Raw genomic sequence first — 22,386 nt, 5'->3', positions numbered from 1 at the left:
GAACGGCATGGGATTACTCCCCTGGAACAATTGGATGTGGTACAGGGTCAGGCTTGCTGCCTCACCCTGTCTGCTATGCATTGTTTTATACCTTTGCTGGATGCATCCCCAGCTTGAGAGGAGGGAGACCCTGTTTTGTTTTCATGTCCCTGAGGCACAGCAACTGTGCTAAGCTCTTTTCAATAAATCCCAGGCTCTGCCCCCAGCGCTGGGGGCAGAGTGGAAACAGAGGACCGTAGCTTAGGAAGTGTGCCCCCTGATGGTGTGTGGAAGCCTTGCAGCCTGGCAGAGAGAGGCACCAGAGCTTTGCTCTCCTGCAGACCTGGGTTTGACTCCCGGCTCTTCTTCCACTGCTGCTACCTATTTGACCTTGAGCATGTTCTTAAGCCTTGAGGAACTTCAGTTTCTTCACATGTAAAGTGGTAGGGGTGGGACGTAATAGCCATTTCAAAGGGTCATTGCAAATGTTAGGGATATAATGGTAGTGAAGCCTGTGTGTAAATGGCGGTTTCCTTCTCAGACCTGCACAAAAGCACCAGTCTTCTGGGTTTGTTTGTACAGTACTCTCTGCTGTGCCCCTGGGACCCAACAATGAGGTGTCCCTGAACCACTTGTTAAGTGGAGAGTTAGTAAGACGGGCCATGCGTGTCTATCTCTATATTCCACTGTGAACTCCTTGGGGACATGGAACACATTATACAAAATCCATTCCTCCCATCTTCCTACCCACATACACATACAGACTGGGACTAAGGAACCTTCCCCAGATTTGCTGAATGAAAGATTGAATTTGGTTGGATCTCTGGGGTTCTTGATAGAATCTAGGGGCTTCCTAAAGTGGATAGGGAAAAATTACATCTTTATTTTCACTGATTTCCTGTTGAGACTTGGCATTTCTACCAATGATGAATGTAGGCAACAAAGTACAGCAGTATTAGCTGTATTTGTGAATTTGTCACTGATAAGATCACAGGTATTTTCATTACCTGAAAGTACGGTTGTTGTAGCCATCCAGAAATAACATTTATGGTTTGGACTGCAGTATTTATCAGGCCCACTGCTAGATCTTATTAATAATGCATTAATAGGGGAGTGCCTGTATTACCAGATGACACATCTTCAAAATGTTTTGAAAATTGTATTTCAATATAATTGGTTTCCTTTGTAATTCTATATATTTTTTTTTATTTAAAACATTTCATTAAAAACATTTATTTTATTCAAAAACATCATTTGTGAGGGCTTCATCAGGCTGCCAAAGAGGGTCATGGCACAACAAAGGTGAAGAACCTCTGGTGGAGGAGGTTTGGGAATCCTTTGACATGAATGACAAAGGTGGGAGGTTAGCATCTTATGTATATTATTCTAGAGAGTATTTCTAGCTTTCATTGGGAGCTCCAAAATGGCAAAGAATTAGATCAGTGACTCTCTACTAAGGGTGATTTTTCCCACCTAGGGGACATTTGGCAATGTCTGGAGATATTTTTGGTTGTTTCAAGTGGGAGGTGCTCTTTGGCATTCAGCGGTAAGGCCAGGGATCCTACTATAACATGCTACATGCTACATGCAGAGGACAGCCTCCACAACAAAGAATTCTTCTGCCCCGAATGCCAACAGTGCCAAAGCTGAGAAACCCCGGACTAGACTATCATATCATTAGTGGGAATGTCTCTGATTGTTAAGACCTCTAGGGAAAAAAAGAAAAAAAAAATCAATGCACAAATTCATTAGCAACACCTGCGCTAATTCTCTTGTCCAGCCCTAATGCACATCTGCCTTGTGTACCAGGTGCTGGGCCCTAGGATTCCAGAGAGAGGCATGGCTCTGGAAGAGCTCTGGGTCTGCCATTCAGTAGGATGTGTGACCTAGCAGACTGGTGTGCAAAGTGCAGCCATTATGCACATCTCTACTGGGCACCTGTTGTCCAGGCAATGTTCTGGGTGCTGGGGATTGGTGTGAATGGGACAGAGCATGGTCTCTATCGCCACGGAATCCACACCTCTCAGGGGAGACATGTAAACCACGTGTGACGGTGGAGATGCAGGGTACTGTGAGGATGGGCGGCGGGGTGTGTGTTTGGATGCGTGTTGGGGTGAGGACGATTCACCTTAGTGTAGTGTTCTGTAAGGTCTCCCCGGGGTTGGTGAACTTTGACCTGTGACCTAAAAGATGGATAGGCGTTGTCCAGACCAGAGGATGGGGAAAGGGTGCTTCAATCAGAGGGCATGGCAGGTTTGAGACTCAGAGTGAGCCAAGGAACACGGAGCATCCAAGGAAGGAAATGGAGTCTGGCTTGGACTGGAGTGTCATTTAAGGGAAAGACTTGCAAGAGGTGAAGCCCAGGCGAGGAGCAGGGGCTGGCTCTTGCAAGGAAGGGGCGTCTTGTGCACCATATTGCGGATTAAGGCCTTTATCCAGAGGAGCCATTGAAGGGGTTTAGGCAAGAGTAGCAGGCCATTTTTGTTTCGTTGAAAGGCACAGACTGGGAGAGAAGAGAGAAGAGATCTGGAATTTGGAGATGGCTGCTGGAGAGAGGGAGGAAAATAGGAAAAAACAAACAGAAGAAGGGAGGGAGGGGGGAGGGAAAGATAGGAAGAGAGGAAAGGACAGACAGAGGGAAGGAGGGAGAGGGGGAGGAAGAGAGGAAAGGATAGATGGAGGGAGGGAGGAGGGAGAGGGGGAGGGAGAAACTGCCCAGGAAATCAGGGAAGACGCCTCAGAGAAGGTGCAATGTGAAGTGAATCTGGAACAGGGAGTAAGGTTGGCTTGGTGTAGAAGGCACGGGAAGGGCATTCCAGGCCCAGCATTCTGAGGGCCAGAAAGGGCCTGGGGTGTTTGTGGATGGTGAACTATTTGGCGTGAGTAAAGCTCGGTGTGCAGGGGAGAAGGGCGAACACGAGGGTCAGGGCCACCCACTCCTGAAGGGTGATTGCTGAGGGCCAGAGATACTGTGTGGCCCCCGCTCCCCGATCTGTCCAGACAAGGGGCCCCTGCCAGAAGGCATGTCTACTGCTGGGCCAGAGTCCCACTGTGGACTCGAGGTGCACAGGTGGCTCTCCGTGTGGTAGGTGAGACACCTGCAGTGGACATGATGGTCTGCCTCACATCTGCAGCTTTCCCCTGCGTTTCCTCTTAGGACGGCTTCATTCATTACATGGCTTCGATGAATCCATATCTCAGCCCAGAGTGCACTCCCAGATTCCAGTCTACAGCCCTAATTGCCTTCTGGCCATCTCCATCTGGAGGTCCCACTGGCTTCTCCAACTAAATTTATCCAAAAATGACCTTATCAGTCAACAAATATTTGCAGAGTTGAATTGAATTTTCCTGCCAAACTTCTCAAAAGAGTTATCTCCTCAAAATTATCATTATTTGTAGACAACATGATTGTGTACCTCAAACACCCAAGGGAATCAATTGAGAAATCTTTGGAATGAATGAGAGTTCAGAAACCCAGTTGGATGTGAGATGAATATATAAAAATCAATAGGTTTTATGTATATCTGTAAAAACCAGCTAGAAAACTAAACTAATGGGAAAAATATTATTCACTAGAGCAAGGAAAAGTGCATAAAGTGTCTGGGAACAACCTTCTTAACAAGATGTGATTGGGACCTTATATAAAGAAAAGTACAAATCTTTATGGAAAGATGAGTTGGTATTCATTGATCACGTATTGTGTGTTAGGTACTGTCTGAGCATTTGGCAACTTAGCAGGTATTATCACATTAATCTATACAGTCATCCTTGAAGTGGGTGTTAATTTTAAAGATGTCCAAACTAAGTTTAAAGCGTTCACATGAAGCACCCACCAAGTATTAAGTGGCAAAATGGAAATTTGCACACAAGGTTTTTGCTTCCCAAACCCGTGCTTTTAACCTTTTCTTAAGCCACCTCCCCAATAAACCCTAAATACACAGACAAATGAAGTTGGAAAGTGTTGTCTGAATATTATAAAAAGTTAATTCATTTCGCCCATCCGTTCATCCCCACGATGGGTATTGAGTGCCTGCCGTGGGCAAGGACTGAACTAGGTGGTAGAGATAAAAATATGCATAAGCTCTCGAGGAGTCTGCTGATGGACATAAATGTGTCATCATGTCACCATCGGTGAAGGCAAGGATATTCATAGTAGATGAGTAGCAAGTAGAGGAGACATACATGCCATTGTCTTGAGGGTCCCAAGATGACTGCTTGGAGGAGGGAAGGAGTCTCAAAGTACCTGTAGTCAGCTGGGTGAAGGAACTGGAGAGCGAGTATCCCAAGCATAGAGAGTTGGGTGGGCAATTAATATTTATGAATTCATTCATTCAACCAACAACTCTTCCGGGAGCATCTGCTATGTGCCAGTACAGGTCTGGGAGCTGGAGATAGAGCAGAGAACAAAATAGCACCTCTGCTTTCATGGACATGGCATTCTCATGGGAAGAGGCAGAAAATAAACAGGAAAATCAACGGCGGTGGGTGCTAAATGCTGTGGAAAAAAATAAAGCAGGAAGCTAGAGCACCTGGTCTGAAAGCAGGGAGGCCTGGATTTTAGGTAGGGTGGACTCTGAGGAGGTGATACTTGACTCCAGAGCTCAAGGAAGTGAGGGAGTGGGTCACATGGCTCTTGAGGGAAGAGGTTTCTGGATTGAAGAGTCCCAAGGTAGGCATGTGATGGGCTTAAGGAATGGCCTGGAGACTGCATGGCTGACTGTGGGAATGAGGGGACAAGAGACAGGAGAGGAGCTCAAGAGGAAGCGGGGCGTCCATTCAAGGTAGGGCTTTGAAGGGCCAGGACTTTAGCTCTTATGTTGAGGGAGATGAGAAGCCAGTCCATCTTCAGTAGAGCGGTCTTTCTAAAAATATGACCAAAAAGAGGTCAGTGTTACTGCTTGCAAAACTGAACATTTTAATCTTCACGAAAAATTGAAACAATGCAAAAAGCACACAGCCAGGTAGACAACAATATTTGCAACAAATATGACAAAAGAGTAAAATCTGGATTCTATGAAGAGTCAGTACAAGTTGGTAAGAAAATCGTAGGAACTTATGGAAGATTTAAGTACATAAAATTCAGGAACCTCTTATGTCAAACATCATAAAATTAAAAGGCTAAAACGGTGACAAACCTGTGATGCCTAGAGGACATAAATATATAAATCAAAAAGAAAAAATAAGCTCTGTAGTGGAAAATTAGCAAAGAGTTCATCAGATGGTTCCTAAAGGGAGGATTTAAAATTATTAGGGAATGTTGAAAAAAAAATGTTGAGTCCAAGTTACAAAGAGATACTAAATAAAACAAGATAGCTTTTTTTTTTTTTTTTTTTTTTTTGCACCTGTCAAGTAGGGAAAAACTTTTCAATAAGAGAACACACAATGTGAGTGAAGATGGATTGAGATAGGCATTCGTAGGCGTGGCTGTTGAGAATGGAATTGGAGTATATTTTCTAGAAAGTATTTGGGAGATCCAGAGCCAGAGCATCACAAATGTTCCTACCCTTTGACCCAATACCCTGCACTTTTGGAAGTCTGTCATAGGGAAATCATCACCCCAAAGCGTTTAATTCTCCAGGATTGTTCTTGAGCCTGAAATGGGTCTTGGCCGTGTCTGGGAGCTGCACTGACTGGAGAGAGTTATGGGTGAGTGAAGGCAGCCCATCCTGGGTACAGAGAAAGAAATGCAAGGTGCCCTTGGATCAAAGTGCACAGCAGCATTCCCGTCCACAGGGCAGTACACTGGTCATTAGACGCGAAGAACGAAGAATATGAAAACACTCATTTAAAAAGATACAAGCACCCCTATGTTCACCGCTGCATTATTTACAATAACCGAGATATGGAAGCAGCCCAAGTGTCCATGGATGGATGAATGGATAAATGAGATGTGGTGTATATAAACATGGACTATTACTCAGCCATGGAAAAGGATGACATCTTGCCATTTGCCACAACCTGGATGGAGCTTGAGTGTCTTATGCTAAGTGAAATAAGTCAGAGAAAGACAAATGCCATGTGATTTCACTCATATGTGGAATTTAAGAAACAAAACAAACAAACAAAAAAGAGACAAACAAAAAGAGACAAATTCTTAAATGCAGAGAACCAAGTGACGGGAGGGGGGAAATAGGTGAAGGGGATTAAGAGGACACTTACCGTGACAAGCACTTACTAACGTTTGGAACTGTTGAATCACTAGAGCATACACCTGAAACTAATAGGACACTGTATGTTAACTCTCCTGGAATTAAAAAATAATAACAATTAAAAAAAGGATGAAGAACAGGTAGCCCTTTTCTTGGAAGAAATTCAGCATTTTATAGGCATGAAAAGACATTTAGCCCTTTTGGCACGGGCTCCCACTCTATTAGCATTTCAATCTGGAGTGGCTGCTCTCTGGGTTATAACTTCCTCAACTCACTAACAAACTAACATTTGATTTCAGGAAGCCTTCCCAATGAGTCAGGCTTCTAGCACTATCTATCTTGAACAGTGCCTGCCACAGAGGTCAGCCAGCCTCCTGTGGACAATACCGCCATCCCCAACCTAGAAACCGAAGCTGGATGTGGTTACGGCGTAAGTGAATATTCGTTCTGGGACTCTGGCCATGGAAGAGCATTTTCCACTGCACTGACCAGCATTCATTCTGTCACCAGACCTTACGAGTGTCCAGGTCTTATTTAAAACAGAAAAAAAAAAAAATCCAGAAACAATTTAAATGTCTGACAGTGGGAGAATGGTTGAGTAAATTCTAGCTTAACCATAGAACGGAATGTTGTTCATCCATTTAAAAGGCTGTTTATGAACAGATTCAATATCTTGGGGGAGAAGCTCGTGTTATAATGTTTACTGAATTGTTGCAAAAGAAAACCGAGAAATGACCTGAATGGCCATCAACAGGGGAGTGGTTGAATAAATTGAGATACATCCATGCCGTGGAATATTACACCTTTATATAAAAAATAAGTTAGATATGTATCTACTGCCTGGAAGTTGTCCCTGATGTATTGTTAAGTGAGAAAGCATGGTGCGGAGAAATGAGCTAACGTAGGATCTCATTTTTAAACAAAATAATAAAAATTCTCCCAGAATGTGTCCATTTGCTTGCAGGAGAAGGTTGGAGAGGAACACCTAGCCGCCTGGTCACTTTGGATTGGGTGGAAGGGAGAGAGATAGGAGATCAGTTTTTCTTTATATGTCTTTGTGTTGCATATATGCATATCTATATATATCACAAATGCACCTTGCCTTTGTAATTTAAGACAAGAATAATTTACTGAAGAAAGAGCACACACAATTATATGTGCAGTATTAGCTGCACAGTGTGAAATGTGTCTGGAAAAATCTAGGAAAAAAAAGAAAATATTAATAGCAGTTGCCTCTGGAAGGAAGGTGCAGTTATAATGTTTCGTCTTTTTTATCCTTGCCTGTATTTTTCACATCGAACGAGCAAAATGTATAAGTTATTATTTAAAATATACGGGCTTCCACCTTCTCACCAGTCCATCTTGCCTTTACTTACTACGATCTGGTCTCTGTCGGCCTTGCCTCCAGCCACCTGACTTTGCTGAAATTCATGTATCCATTCAGCACATACTTGCTGAATTCTGGGCACTGGGGAGGCAGCGGGAACCAGGACGAATCCCTCACTCTCAGCGTTCTCCTTTCAGAGGGACCATTGAGACATCAAACTGAGTGACCTCGCCCCAGACCCTCATCGTAGCCTGTCTGTGGTGCTCAACACATTGAGTCAAGTTCTCCTGCGTGGAAATGTCCTCTGGTTCGCCTCCCGCCATTCTGCCTGCCTCGCTGCCCCCTACCCCGTCACCCTTCTTGTCCCCGTACATGGAAACTGTTCCCAGGGGCTCTGTTTTGAGCCCCTTCACTTGTTTCTCCATAGCAGGAGTACGGTTTATACCCAGATTCTGAATCAGAAATGGCAGATGTGTGCCTCTCTGAGCCGAGGCAGCAGCCCAGGATGCTGGGGATGGTGGCAAATGTTGGTATCTGTGGTTGCCAGGACATGGATGATAGTGGCCTTTACAGTGTGGTCCCCATGGGCTCTGTACTTCAGATGCACTCTGTGCATCACTCGGTGCACACGTTGGTGTGTTTGCTTATGTCTGGTCTAGGATCTGGGCCCCATGGTCCCTCACCGGGTCTAACCTAGAGGAATGAATGAACAAATGAATGAATGAATGAATGAATGACATAATACAATGACATCTCCAGGCAGATTTCAGAAACATGAGTAGATCTGGTGCCTGTGCTGATGAGGGGAAGTTTAGGGAAGTGAATTAGGGGGCTCCTTTGAAGCTTTATTTCATTATTATTGTGGCTGAATATTTTTCTGGTTTCTGGGCCATTTACGTCTTCTTTAGTAAACTAATTTGTTCAAGACCCTGTCTGATTTTTCAATTATAGCGCTTGTTGTTTTCCTATTGATTTGCAATGGTTCTTTGTATATTAAGGCAATTACTTTTGTGCCTAACGTTTTTGTATCCTTTTCTCTTCTGTTTCTATTTTTGACATACACAAACTTTTTGCATAAAACTATCAGGCTGGTAGTATTTTCCAGTTTTTCTGCTCAGAGAAATCAGCCAGATAATTATTTGCCTATATTTTTCTCTAATTACTTTTTTGGCTTGATTCTGTTTTAACTTCTAACTCTTTTCTCCATCTGGAATTTATTTTAGTAGATGGTGTGAGTTGAGGAGGTAGTGGTTCTTTTCCCAGTTAATTTGGTGGCCGTGCAAAATGTTTTTCTTTTCTCATTGATTTTTTAATGTTGTCTTGTATATATTTCAATTTTTATGTGTGTTAAGACTTCCCACAATACTGTTTCACGTTCTGCTTGTCTGCTCTTAGACCACCCCTCCGCTGTTTTCATCAGCATCATTTGGTGATTCTGGTTAGTATCTTGCAGAAGGAGGATACTGCATTTTCAAAAAATATGCATTGTCTGTGACCATCTATTTTTCCACTTAAACTTAGGTATCATCTTACCAAATTTAAAACAGGTCATTGGGCTTTTGATCAGAATTGCATTAAGCTTATAAATTAACTTTTCAGAAGGTTAATATTCTAAATTAACCTTTCAGTAGTTCGTCTTTCTGCTCTAGATGACGTTATGTCTCTTCATTTATTCAGTTTTTTAAAATCCCTCTCTAAAAGGCATTTTCATACAGTGCTTGCTCATTTCTTACTGAGCTTATTTCTATATCTTGCATGCATTTTGTAGTTATCATAAAGAAGAACTTTTTTCTTTATATTTTTATCTGTCACTGGCATATGGAAATGGTATTGATTTTGTAAACTTATTTTGCATTTGGCTACTTTACAGAGTTTTTTTTTTATCAGTACTAATAGCTTTATAATTGATTTCTTTGGGTTTTGGGTATATTAAAATGTCATTTGCAAACCATGTTTTTCTTGCTCCCTTTTTTTTTTTTTTTTTTTTTAGTGTGTGTGTTGCATGAGTTAGCTCTTTCAAGAAGTCATGAAACCTCACAGGTGATAGTAGCATTCCTGATCTTAATCAGGTGTTCGCCGTAAGTATGAATGTTGGTTATTTTTCTAAAATGGATGCTGTATTATGGTAAGGAAATCTTTTTCATAGTTCCAAATGCTTATTTTAATCAGGGTTACACGTCTAATTTTATTAAATGCCCATTTAGCATTTATTCAGAAGACTTTAACTTTTTTTCTCCTTTAATGGGATACTTTGTGTTAAGAGAGTTCTCAATAGTAAAGTCATTTCAGAGATTAACTGTCCTTTGTCAGTTAATCCCTAAGCGGGCTTTAAAAAAAAAATTAGTGTTGAGTCCATTTATCAGCATCAGAGTTAAGGAGGGGGGTGTGAAGTGGCTGCTCACATGTGAATCCTTCTGTGAGTAGCCGTGTGGTTTGGGCTCCGTTCCTTAATTTCTCTTTGCCTTAGTTTTTCATCTGTAAAATGGAGACATTAATAGTATCTGTCTTAAAGGGCTGTTTGTGAGGTTTAAACAACTCAGTCTATACAAAGTTCTGAGAAGAGTATCTAACCAAACACTCACTAAACAGAAGCCATATATTAAATTATTAGAAATTTACCATGTATGTGCCTGATACCGAGTTTGGGGTGTGGATTCAGAGATGGGAAAACTCACATATGGTCTGTCTTCTCATGGAGCTTACAGCCTGGCAAGAAGACAGATCCTTATGAAATAATCACGTGGAAGCATGGAAATTTGCTTCTATGATAAATGCTATCAAGAAGAGCTATGGTGTCATAAGAACATGTAATAGGGGGGTTGAGCTAGTCAAGGAGAGACACTGGACTGAGATCTGAAAGATAAATATGCCCAGAAGCTAGGGAAGAGTATTCTAGGAAAAGAGAAGAGCATATGCCAAGGTCCTCTGGCTGTGCAAGGAAGATAATGTGCCTGGTACAAAAGTTGAGAGGGTGGTGTTTGAATGGAACGCTAGTGGACACTGGGTCTAAGAGGTCACTAAGGGCCAGACCATGCAGAGACCCTCCCAGGCCTGCAAGTGATTTTCTTCCTTATTGAATAGCAATGAAGAGTCATGGAAGGTTTGGTGTAGGTTGGGGGGAGGGGAAGTGACCTGATCAGTTTTCTGTTTTAAAAAGACACCCCTGGCTGCAGTGTTGGCAAGGACCAGAGTAAATGTGGTTGACCAGGTAGGAGGTTATTATGGCAGTCGAAGAGAGAGACTGGTGTGGACAGGGAATGCGGGGAGTGGAGGTAGAGACAGGATGGTAGATTGCCTGTGGGGTTGTGATGGAGAGGAAGGTGTCAGAGGAGAGGGAGGGAGGGAGACATCACAAGCCTGCGAATCCCAAAGGAGATGTCGGGGCTGGAGCTCAGAGGGAAGTCTAGCCTGCAATGTGAAGTTGTGGGTTGTCAGTGGGCAAGTGGGGAGGTCCTCTAGACTAGACAGAGAGGAGGAGAGGTCCCAACGCTGAGCCTGGAAAGGGGCCAGAGGAAGAGCAGGGGGCGGAAAGAAGGAGAGAGCAGTGGTGTGGGAGAGAGCCTGTGGTCCCCAAGCAGCAGCATCACTGGATCCAGTGAGAGGAACAGCTTCTGGCACCAGGAGGATGCTGTCCATCGGAAGGTCAGAGTCCACGTTCCAGCCAGGTGCACCCAGGCGGTGTGCATGCACGGTGAAGTCTGAGATGTTCTGGCCTGGCAGGAGTGTTTCCAGAAGGAGGGTACGTGTGAGCAACAGTCTTAGAGGCAGCAGAGACAGAGGTCTGTTAAAGGGAAGACGGAAAAATATCCACTGGACCCATCAGTGACCTTAGTGCACCAGCTTTGGGTGGACCCGAAGGCAGAAGCGACAGGGCTGGAGAGCGAGTGGGGAGTCAGGAAACGGAGACAGAAAGCACAGACAGATTGCGTTTTCTAGAAATTTGGCAGCGAAGGGGAAGAGAGAGACAAGGCTGGAGGGAATGCAGTGGGAATTGTTTTCTTGGTGATGGGGTCCTGAGCACACTTAGAATGGGAAGACTCCAGTGGAGAGGAAATGATTGGACGCATGTAGCGTATGCAAGAGAGACACAGGTCAGCTTCGTGGTGGGGAGCGGGGTTGGGATTCCAAGGGCAGATGGGACGATTATGTTTAGATGGGAGCAGGGGTGGTTCCTCCGTTGGGGGAAGGAGGACAGCCAGGGGCAGATTGGATGGGTTCGGAATTGGTGGGGGCAGACAGAGGACCAAGGGATCCCCCCTTGTGGCTTTGTTTTCCGTGCCAGGTGGGAGGAGAGACAGTGAGCTTGGAGGAGGGACCGGCAGAGTCAGGAGGGCATGGAAAATGGAGAAGGTTGCAAGTCTTCATTCTGGCACTTGATGTTCTAGAGGGGAGGCCTCTGTTCTGCCCTGTCTGGTGGATTTGGGTTCCAACTCTCTGAGCCTTATTTTCTTACCACGCAGTTCTTCCGAGGCTCGAGTCCAACGACACACATTTTGTCGTCTGCGCAGTGCATGGCACAAGCAAGCCTAAGCTCCGTCTGTCACCCACCCTCCCTCCCTCTGTGCCCAGCCCGGGGCAGCCTGGGAAGCCCGTGGGAAAGCGGGTCAACATTGCTCCTTTTTCTCTGGAAGCTTCTGGGAGTTCTTCTGGCCATACTGACCTGCTCCCTTTCTCTCTCCCAGGCCAAAACTGCACGTTCCAACTACAGGGTCCCAATGGGACAGTTGAGAGCCCAGGGTTCCCATATGGCTACCCCAATTACGCCAACTGCACGTGGACCATCACTGCGGAGGACCAGCACAGGATCCAGCTCGTGTTCCAGTCCTTCGCCCTGGAAGAGGACTTTGACGTCCTGTCGGTGTTTGATGGCCCACCCCAGCCAGAGAACCTGCAGACCAGGTACTGTCTCCGTAGCCAACAGCGGGGACCTGAGCCAAGCCCGCTCGCCAACAAAGTCCTCTGTTCCTATGGGCTCTGCCCTCAATTCCTCTGCTTTCTTTATGTTTCCAAATGCCTTTCTCCAGCTTAGAAATACCCAGTAGGCGGGACTGATGGCTAGTGTACTTAGTTAGGAAGATGAGATAGAAGACACAAAGTGTTGTAGAGAAGTTCAAGTCTTTCTTTCTTTCTTTTTTTTTTTTTTAAAGATTTTATTTATTTGACAGAGAGAGATATAGCGAGAGGGGGAACACAAGCAGGGGGAGTGGGAGAGGGAGAAGCAGGCTTCCCGCCGAGCATGGAGCCCGATGCGGGGCTCTATCCCAGGACCTGGGATCACGACTTGAGCCGAAGGCAGATGCTTGATGCCTGAGCCACCCAGGCGCCCCTCAGGTCTTTCTATTAAGACGGATTTTGCATGGATTTGTGTGTATGCGTGTGTGTATCTATTGGTGTGCATTGTTTGCACGCATGGAGATCTATTTTCTCCCCTTGGATCCAGCAGATATGTGTTGAAAGCTAATAATGATCATGTCTTATATCCTGTAATTGAAAACCATCAATACTTTGTTGGAGTTTGCCTTGCATTTGCATGGCCTTGACTGTGGGCGTAGAATCAGGAGTTTGGGGCAGGGGCACTTGGGTGGTGCAGTCGGTTAAGCGTCCGACTCTTGATTTTAGCTCAGGTCATGATCTTGGGGTTGTGAGATTAAGCCCTGCATTGGGCTCTGTGCTGAGTGTGGAGCCTGCTTGAGATTCTCCTTCTCCCTCTGCCCCTGCACCACCACCCCCCAAAAAAGGAGTTTGGGGCAAAGTTCCCACTCTCTCAAACCCCATCCTGGTTATTGGAAGAGAAAACTCTGGAAGGGCTTTCCTGATCCCCTGAGCTGTCTCCCGAGGGGGAGAGAGAGTTCACGTCGAGGAGGGAGATAGGCAGGGAGACTGCTGCCTTTGCAGATGGGCAGACTTGTCTAGGACAGAGGTCAAGGCCCCAGAGTCCTAGCTCTCCAGCTTTTGTTGACCTGGTGGCCAGCCGTGCTCCATGGCCAGCCTTGTCCTGGTTCTGCCAGCCAGGCTTTGGGCTCCCCAGGGAGCCAAAGGGTTAGTGGCTTACCAGCCAAGCCCTGGGGAGCTCGGGGTGCTAATGAGCGGAACAGTAATGAGCCGTTCCCTGGCAGGTGCTTTAACTCTCGAGGCTTTGTTTAAGATGCTCTGTGCCCTTAGCTTGCGAGCTTCCGGAGCAGGGTCACAAACAGCACTTACAGGACAGCGCCAGCCCTCTTCTCTCCCGCTCCCTGCCCTCTCAGGGTAGTGCAGAGGTGAGGCTGCCAAGCCTGCAGCAGAGGTGGGGGCCGCTGGGGCCCCTCTGACTAGTAGCTCTTCCCGGACAAGGCTGGGCTTATCCATCCTGCCTTGACAGCCAGCATGTTTGGTGCACGGTAGGTCTTCAGTGACACTTGGGGGGGGAGGCAGGGACTAGAGTCCTCTTCACTTATTCACTGCACAACTATGTCATGAGCACCCCTTATGTTCCAGACACTGGCCTGGGTGTGGGGGGTGTGGCAGCGAGCACAACACAGCCACTGTCTTCACGTGGGCTACCTGCTAATGGGGGCGGCGGACATGGATGTGAATATGTGAGTTGAGCATTCAAGGACATCAGAGCTAGAGAAAAAGCAGGGGGAGACTGGGACTGGAGAGTCTGGAAGAGGTCGCAAAGGAGCGAGTCCTTACCACCAGGTGCTGAGCTCAGTGACACCATCTGTGGGGCCCCTGCATAGACTTTTGATGGATGTTGAGTGAAGTTGAAAGATGGAAAGGCTAATGGGGTACTTTGCTGGGGTGTGGACAGCTGGAGGCTGACTCCGGTTCTACATCCTAGAGCTGTTCTAGCTTTCCTTGCTCTGAGGTCCACACGGATGTGGTCAGACCTCTGCTTTCTGATGCTTAGGTTTGCTCACTGGAAGAGTGAAATGTAGAACATCCACGGGAGGTGGGGGGACTGGTCTGGCCTGGAAGGGTGGGGAGGTGGTCCTGGGAGGGGAGGCCCTGGTTGTGTCCCCTGCCCCAGCACAGCCCACTCTGGCCAACCAGTCGTGTGTGAGGAGGAGCTCCCAGGGGTTGTGCCTTCACTAGGTGGTCCCTGCTTGGGTTCTCCCTTTCTGTGATTTTCCCCATCTGCTCATTTCCGTTCATTTCAGTAGCCAAGGGCCTGCAGGCTTAGCAGAGGGGGAAGAGTGCTGGGCCTCTTGGGGCCCCTGCAGCCAGAGGAGCTTATAGCTTAGAGGACACTGGGCAGGGAGATGACGCCAGAGGACAGCCTGAATAGCAGGAAGGAGTGGAATGTGTGCTCCTTGAAGGTTTTGGAATGGAGCTCCTTCCAGGGGTGTAGGGGGGACAGCCTGTGTGTTTGGGGAGGACTCTTGGGTCCTTGTGAATTATTTTCATGTTCTTTGTGTGGTTATTAGTCTACTCAGGTTTTCTTCTTATTCGTGAATCAGTTTCTATATGTATGTTTGTCCACGAAATCATCCCTTTTATGGAGATGGTCAAGGGTCTCAGCCTAGAATCACATGCATTACAGTTTCCCCATCAGTCTGGTATCTGGGAACGCACCTTCTATCTCACGCCTGCTCCTGTGTGTTTGTGTTTTCTTTCTTTTTACTCAATTAGTCTTGTCAGAAGTTGCCTGTTTTATTGGTCTTTTTAGCATTCCACCTGTAGGGGTATCAATTTTATTCTTTCTCTATTATCTACTGACTCATTTTTGCTTTTATCTTTATTCATTCTTTTCTCCCTCTTACATTGGGCAAATATTGCTCTTTTGCTGATTTTGTGAATTGAATTAGTTTCATTATTTCTTGTTTGATAACAAAAACCTTAAGAGACATTTTCCCCTAAGTATAACTTTGACCATATCCCATAAATTTTGATGGATAGTCATTATTTTAGGAAGAGTCTCTAATTATGGTTTTGTGCCTTCCTTGACTCTAGGGTTTTTTCCCTCAGATTTTCCAGTAATATTTTTTATGCTTAAAACATTATTATCTAGTTGTATTGCATTATGATCAGATGATTATTTCCACTTTGGAGAACTTGCTTTTTTCCCCACAGTGTAAGATCATTTTTTGTTAACTGTTCTATAAGTATTTGCAAGAAATAATTCTTTCTGAAAAAATTTGTGTTATTAACATTATGCAGTTTTTCTAATTTCTTACTGTCTGAATGAGGTTTGTCAAAGATAAGCAATGCATTGTTTTCACATTTTCACTATTGTTCTTGTCAGTTTATCCTTTTATTTCTAAGTTTTTACTTTATATATTTTGGTGCTATACTTTTCAGCATGTAAATATGTTTAAACATTAGATATTGAGTGAGTTTTATGTATTTTTTCAATAAAAAAGTTATCTTTATTCCTCCAGGTTTTTTTTGGTCTTAAATTCCACTTTGATGCTAATATAACCATCTTCATTTTCTTTGATGTTTGTATTTATTGGGTCCCCCTCTTTCCCAATTCCTCTGTTTTAAATATTTCTGCCATTGTTCTAGTTATATCTCTTAGGACATCATATCATTGGATTTTTTTTTTAAGATTTAAAAAAAATTTATTTATTTGAAAGAGAGAGAGGGAGAGAGATACAAGAGCGAGCACAAGCCAGGGGGCAGTGGCAGAGGGAGAGAAACAAGCAGACTCCCTGCTGAGCAGGGAGCCTGACCCGGGGCTCTATCCCAGGACCCCGGGATCCTGGGCCGAGAGCAGACACTTAACAAACTAAGCCACCCAGGTGCCCCTGGATTTTTATTTTTTTATTTTTTATTTTTTTAAAGATTTTATTTATTTATTTGACAGAGAGAGACACAGCGAGAGAGGGAACACAAACAGGGGGAGTGGAAGAGGGAGAAGCAGGCTCCCCGCAGAGCAGGGAGCCCGATGCGGTACTCGATCCCAGGACCCTGGGATCATGACCTGAGCTGAAGGCGGTCGCTTAACCAACTGAGCCACCCAGGCGCCCTGGATTTTTATTTTTAAACCTTTACTGAGAGTCTGTTCTTTAATAGGAAAGCTTAATCTACTCACATTTTTTGGTGACAACCTGTATGTTTGCTCCAGTGTAATACTTAATGCTTTCTGTTTTTAAGTTTCCTTACTCTTATTTACTCTTATTTCCTTTTCTCTACTTTCAAGTACAAGTTTTCTTTGCTTTTTCTGTGATTTTGATTCTACTAGTGGTTAAGTTACTTCTTCAGAACACATTTTTTTTTAAAGATTTTATTTATTTATTTGACACAGAGAGAGCGCACAAACAGGGGGAGCTGCAGACAGAGGGAGAGGGAGAAGCAGGCTCCTCACTGAGCAGAGAACCAGACATGGAGCTCGATCCCAGGACCCTGGGATCATGACCTGAGCCGAAGGCAGATGCTTAACTGACTAAGCCACCCAGGCGCCCCCAGAACACATTTTAAGGTGTATTTCTCTGTCAACATCTTGTCTGGGTAGGCTTTTTCTTAATCAGGTCATACTGGCACTGCATCTTGTAGAAATTCCTTAGTGTTTGTAGCATGTAGTTATCTGTCTCTTTTTCCTAGTTCCCAGAGTGGACATTTATATTGGCTCTTTTTAATATACCTTCAATTATTTCTATGAGAACTTAGGGGCTCAAGTGGAAGGGGAGTTTAACATGTTGGCCTGGCTCTCCATCTTCAACTGGAAGTTTGTCCTAGGATTTTTATTCTTTTTGATGCTATTATGAATAGAACTAATTTTTATTTTATTTTATTTTTGGGTTATTCACTGCTAATATATAGAAATACAGTTGGTTTTTGTAACATTGGTCTTATGTCTCAAGACCTTGCTGAACTTGTTTTTAATGCTTCTAATTTTTTTATTATTATCTGTGAATAAATGTTTTTGTTTTAGTTTTTCCTTTATAATCTAGATGTCTTTTATTTCTTTTTTTGCCTAACTGCACTGGATAGGATCTCACTACCGTCTTGAAAGGAAGTGGTAAAACTGGACATCCTTGTTTTCACTCCTGATCTTAAAACGTTCAGTCTTTCGCTGTTAAGCGTGTTGTGAGCTATAGATGAGTGCTAGATGCCCTTCGAATGAAGGTTTTAGCAGATGATTTTGGCACAGCCTGGCTGCAGTGGGGAAAATGCACTGGATTGGGGGTCAGACTGGTGACTGCCAGGCCAGGCAGGAGACAGTGGTAGCCAGAGCTAGACCAATGGAGAGAGAAGATGGAGTGGCTTTGTATTATATTAATGGAAAGGCATCGTCCCTGAAGTTAAGGGCGAATTTATAGGGACTGTGGAGTGTAAAGAAGAAGAAAGAGGTGGAGGATGACTCCACCGTGTCTGACTTGGAGGCAGAAAACAAGCAAGATCAGTGTGCGTGAATTCCGGTTTCCAGGAAAAGGTGTTCTCACGGCATACCAGGGTCTTTTCTGTACAGATGTTTTTTTTTTTTTATTCGTCTAATGGAACAGGAAGGTCATGTTCTCTCACGTTGTTTTCCTGTGAAACAGTATCACACAGGAGGAGGGAGGGGCAGGCCTAGATTTATACCCAGGTAGGTACTACATTTATTAACGCTGTGACCTGTGCTAAGTTTGGCCTCTCGGAGCCTCATCTATAAAATGGAAGTCACACTGCCCATCTTTGCCCATCTTCCAGGGTGGTGGTATGGGAGCCCCCTACTACAGATCCCTTCGTGCTCTAGCAATGGTAATTTGCATCCTTCCCCGCCCCTCTGTTCCCAGACCTAGGAACTCGGACTATTCTAGAGGGCTTTGGCGTCTGTCCTGCCACTGCACGTATAGACTTTTTGGATCACAGGAACACAGGTGTGGAGCACGGACACTGAAGAAGGAATCAGGCTCAGGGGCATCCCTCACCGTGGGTGGCATTACTGAGCAGCAGGTTTCTCTCTGCCCAGATAGCCCGTGGCTTGCTGTGTTTATTGTCTACAACTCCGCAGCCTCAAGTTTTGTAGTTCTGCTGTCTGTGCATTTTGAATGCATTTCTCCTTTCTTCTTCTTTTGCTCCAACACTGATCTTTTTCACTTGGTGGATGCGTTCCAGCACAAGGCTGAAGGGTCACCTCCCCACCTCAATCCCCAACCCCCTTTAAACTTACCTTTCTCCGGCTGCTTGCTCATGGGTTGTGTTATGAGTGACAGGCTTCTTAACTGATTAGATTCTAAGCTCCTTGAGGCTGGAAGTCAGGCTTTCTATCACATTTTGCTGTAGCAGAGCCAAGCAGTGAAATATACCTCTTGCTGGTGGATGACGTGAGCTTGCTTTCCAGCTGTTCCTTAGCCGGTGCATCTGCCAGTCTCTTTGACTCTCAGCCTCAGCATCCCCATCTATGAAGTGGGTATATCAATTTCTGCTTCATAGGTTGGTTGGTGAGGATTAAGTTAAATCATGTGTGAAACCACTTTGAATTGTGATAAGATATAAACAAAAAGAATACTTGTATATTTGGAGAAGAAAATCAGAAAACACAATTAAGCAAAAAGACACCCCCCCCCATAAATGTATAAGTCATGTGGCAGAGCAATGGTTCTCAACCCCCAGGGGACGTTTGGCAAGGTCTGGAGACATTTTTGGTTGTCACATGGGGGGGAGGGGCTGTGGCATCTAGTGGGTCACGGCCAGGGATGTTGGTTGTCACATGGGGGGAGGGGCTGTGGCATCTAGTGGGTCACGGCCAGGGATGTTGGTTGTCACATGGGGGGGAGAGGCTGTGGCATCTAGTGGGTCACGGCCAGGGATGTTGGTTGTCACATGGGGGGGAGGGGCTGTGGCATCTAGTGGGTCGTGGCCAGGGATGTTGCTAAACATCCAGCCATGCCTAGGACCGCCCTCAGGACACATGCCAGTGGTGCTAAGGTTGAGAAATCCTGATGGAGGCCATGAGGGGTTGAGGCCTTTGGCATCGGACATACTTAGGTTCTAATCCTATTTATAGGTCAGTGACCTTGGACAAGTGAGTCAACCCATCTGAGCCTCAGTTTCCTCCCCTGAAAAATGGGGAGCTCTGGGTGGTGCTCTGTGCTGACAGCTGCACCTGGCATCGTTAATGAAGAGGTGCCAGTTGACACACTGCGCACAGCTCGTTCTCTATGCAGATGCCATTCATCTCCCAGCGACTCCCTTTCTCTACCAGGAGTTCAGAGCCATCTTCTTGAAAGCATCTCACATTTCATCTAGAGCTATTCACAAGCAGCAACATCCCAGGGTGCCAGAAGGCAGCGTCTGGCTGCTTGAAATTAAATTTACAATAGAAGCTGATCAGATTCTTCTCGTAATGGATCAGGGTGGGAAGTGAGAGTAGAAGCTGGTCTTGAAAGCCACGGAACCTGTAGGAGTTTGGAAATTAGCGAGAAAAGAACAAAGTGCCTTCCAGATAATGCAGTGTCAGCTCTGCCTGGATGAATTACTGAAACAATCCGCACATCTCTGCTTTGGCACAATTAGATGGCCTTTCCATGCTGGCAAACGTCCTATTGCATTGCAGTTTAATGTGGGATGAAGTTTTCTAATGAAACACGAGCAAACGTAATCTACAGAGACGCTGCTAATAAACAGCATCACTGTATATTGGACGGTTTATAGGGCGCTGGTGATGACTGCACCAGTTAAGCACAGCTAAGCACCCCTTAATTTAGACATTTGGGCTCAGGTTATGGGAAACACTACAACACGTTCCCTCAATTACTGGCAATACGCATTCTGTCATCTGCCTAAGGTGGAATGCAGTTTAAGTCATTTGGAGCTGGTTGCAGATTTCACTCAACTGGCGTTAGACACCTGTTTGGAAGTTGTAAAAAATCCGCAAATTTGCCAGATTTACTGTCTTCTTATAAATATGTATCCCAGCAGAGGCCCCTGAAGGACTTATCTGTCTGGATTCCTTAAAAAGTATTCTGTGCACATCAGCAGGGTTGTCCTTGGAGAGTCCTCTCTCTCCCCAGACTGCCTCGAGAGTGTGCTCCTGTGTGCAGGAGGTGGCTGGGAGGACCCATGGGGATGAGGGGCGATCTTTCTTTACCACTGAAGCGGTGAGGTGAGGACGCTGGAAAGGGGAAAGAAGAGATGGTGGCACTGAACACCTCTTATGGTCCAGCCACCATGCTAGACATGGTCATTCATGGCATTTATTCAACATTGAATGCCTACCAGGAATGCCGAGTGTTGGAGATGCAACAGTTAACAAGACAGCTTCTGCTTTGAAGGAACTTATAGTCTCTTCAGGGAGACAGATAAATACGCAGGCAGTGCGAGTCCAGGATGCTACATGCTAGGGAAGCTGATGGCCTTGAGGGAGCTCTTTGGAGATGCTGATCTATGGGCCTGGGATACCCTCCCTCCATCTGCCCCTTTGCTTAGTTACTGCTTACTCGTTCTTCATACCTCAACTCACTTGTCAGTTCCTCACTCAGGGACTCCTCAGAGCCACCCCCCCTTCTCAACCTGGTCAGACCCTCCTATGATCAGCCTCCTCCATTGACCATCCATCCGTCCTTCATGGTTTTACATGTGCACATGTGTGTGATTATGTGATCTGTGTCCATCTCCCACAGGACCGTAAACTCCTTGGCTACAGAGACTGTTTCTGTTTTACTCTCCATAGTGTCTCCAGGGCCTGGCTGATAGTAGGTGCTCAACAAATGTTTATGGAATGAATGAATGAATGCTGTCTGGAGGAAGGGTCACCTGGCAGGGCACGGAGGGAGGGATGAGGACAGTGTTTCAGACCAAGAGAATAATATGTGTACAGGTCCAGTAAAGCAGAGAAGGTGAGGTATAGGATGACAGTGGGTTCCTCCTGGGGTGGGTTGTAGTGGAGAGGTAGGGGTGTGGCCCGGGCAGATCACCAGGGGCCCTATACGCCATGCCGGGGAACTTGTCACGTATTCTAACAGAAGTACGGACACACCGAAAGGTTTTAAACGGGCACTGTATGTGTTATCTAATCATTCAACAGCACCGCCATGAAATAAAGTCGTGTTAATTTTCATTGTAGGAGTTAGATAAGCGTCTGAGGTCTCTAAGCTGCTAAGGGGCTGAAGGAGGAGTAGACCACGGGTCTCCTAGAGCCAGAAACGAGGCTCTTTTCTCCACACCAAAATGCTTTCTTACTACATCGTATTCATTTGCATTCATTTCATTTCCTTTTTAAAAATTCATTCCGTTTTCCTTTTAAAGCAGCTTCTTTAAAATAGTGAAAGTAGTAAGCGCTCACTACTGTAGAAAAGTCAGGCAGTCCAGCAGCGTGAAGTAAAATGACGTAAGCGCCTCCTTCCCCAGGCTCTTGTCCCAGCCCCGCTCCTGGGAGGTAACCGCTGTTCACAGTTTGGTGTGTGTCCAATTTCTTTTTAAATAAAGATTCATTAAACTGCCCGTGAAACTTATTGGGACATCCATCAGCCCTTTAAAAATTGTTCTGATGAATTAAGTGTAAACTAATTAGAAACATGGATTCAATTACCCTCGAAACACACAAGGGCTTAATAATTAATAGGAAGAGGGCTTGAGGCCAAAGGCATTATGGATTTTATCAAACCCCTAACATCTGAGAAGTGAATATGTTTGACTCACCCTAAATGCTGGCAGATTTGCCATCCGGAGGCAAACCTGTTGGTAGGAGCTTTGTATTTAATCAGGACAGTTATCTGTGATTAATAGGGGGTCAGCTGAAGTGCGTGAAAGCCGAGGCCTGCTGGTTGTTGCTGGAGATGACAGGACAGGGACAGGACAGCCTGTCTCTCTGGGTTCCTGGAGTCAGCTTTGTTCATGATCTGTCACCAGGCTAGCGTTGGCGGGCGTAGGGAGGTATAGGGGGGGTCCACTGAGGTCCCCAGTGAATTCACTGATCGTTCCTGTGGGTCCAGAGTATCTGGGGAGCATTGCTGGGCCAAGAAACCCTGCAGGATTTTGGGGGAACATTCTGTTTGTCCCCTTGGACAATGAGTTACGACACCT

The 22,386-nt window shown here is 45.4% G+C and overlaps 1 protein-coding gene across 1 annotated transcript in view; it reads left to right on the top strand.

Moving 5' to 3' along the window:
- Positions 1 to 22,386, top strand: part of CSMD2 (CUB and Sushi multiple domains 2) — a 621,951-nt gene that overhangs the window by 46,694 nt on the left and 552,871 nt on the right. Inside the window, exon 2 of the mRNA XM_044913827.1 lies at positions 12,138 to 12,354. Coding sequence (XP_044769762.1) covers positions 12,138 to 12,354 — 217 coding nt within the window. The remainder of the gene's footprint in view (positions 1 to 12,137; positions 12,355 to 22,386) is intronic.

This window comes from Neomonachus schauinslandi, chromosome 4 (assembly GCF_002201575.2).
Source record: "Neomonachus schauinslandi chromosome 4, ASM220157v2, whole genome shotgun sequence".
NCBI lineage: Eukaryota > Metazoa > Chordata > Mammalia > Carnivora > Phocidae > Neomonachus > Neomonachus schauinslandi.
This window is presented reverse-complemented; position numbering and strand designations above follow the sequence as displayed.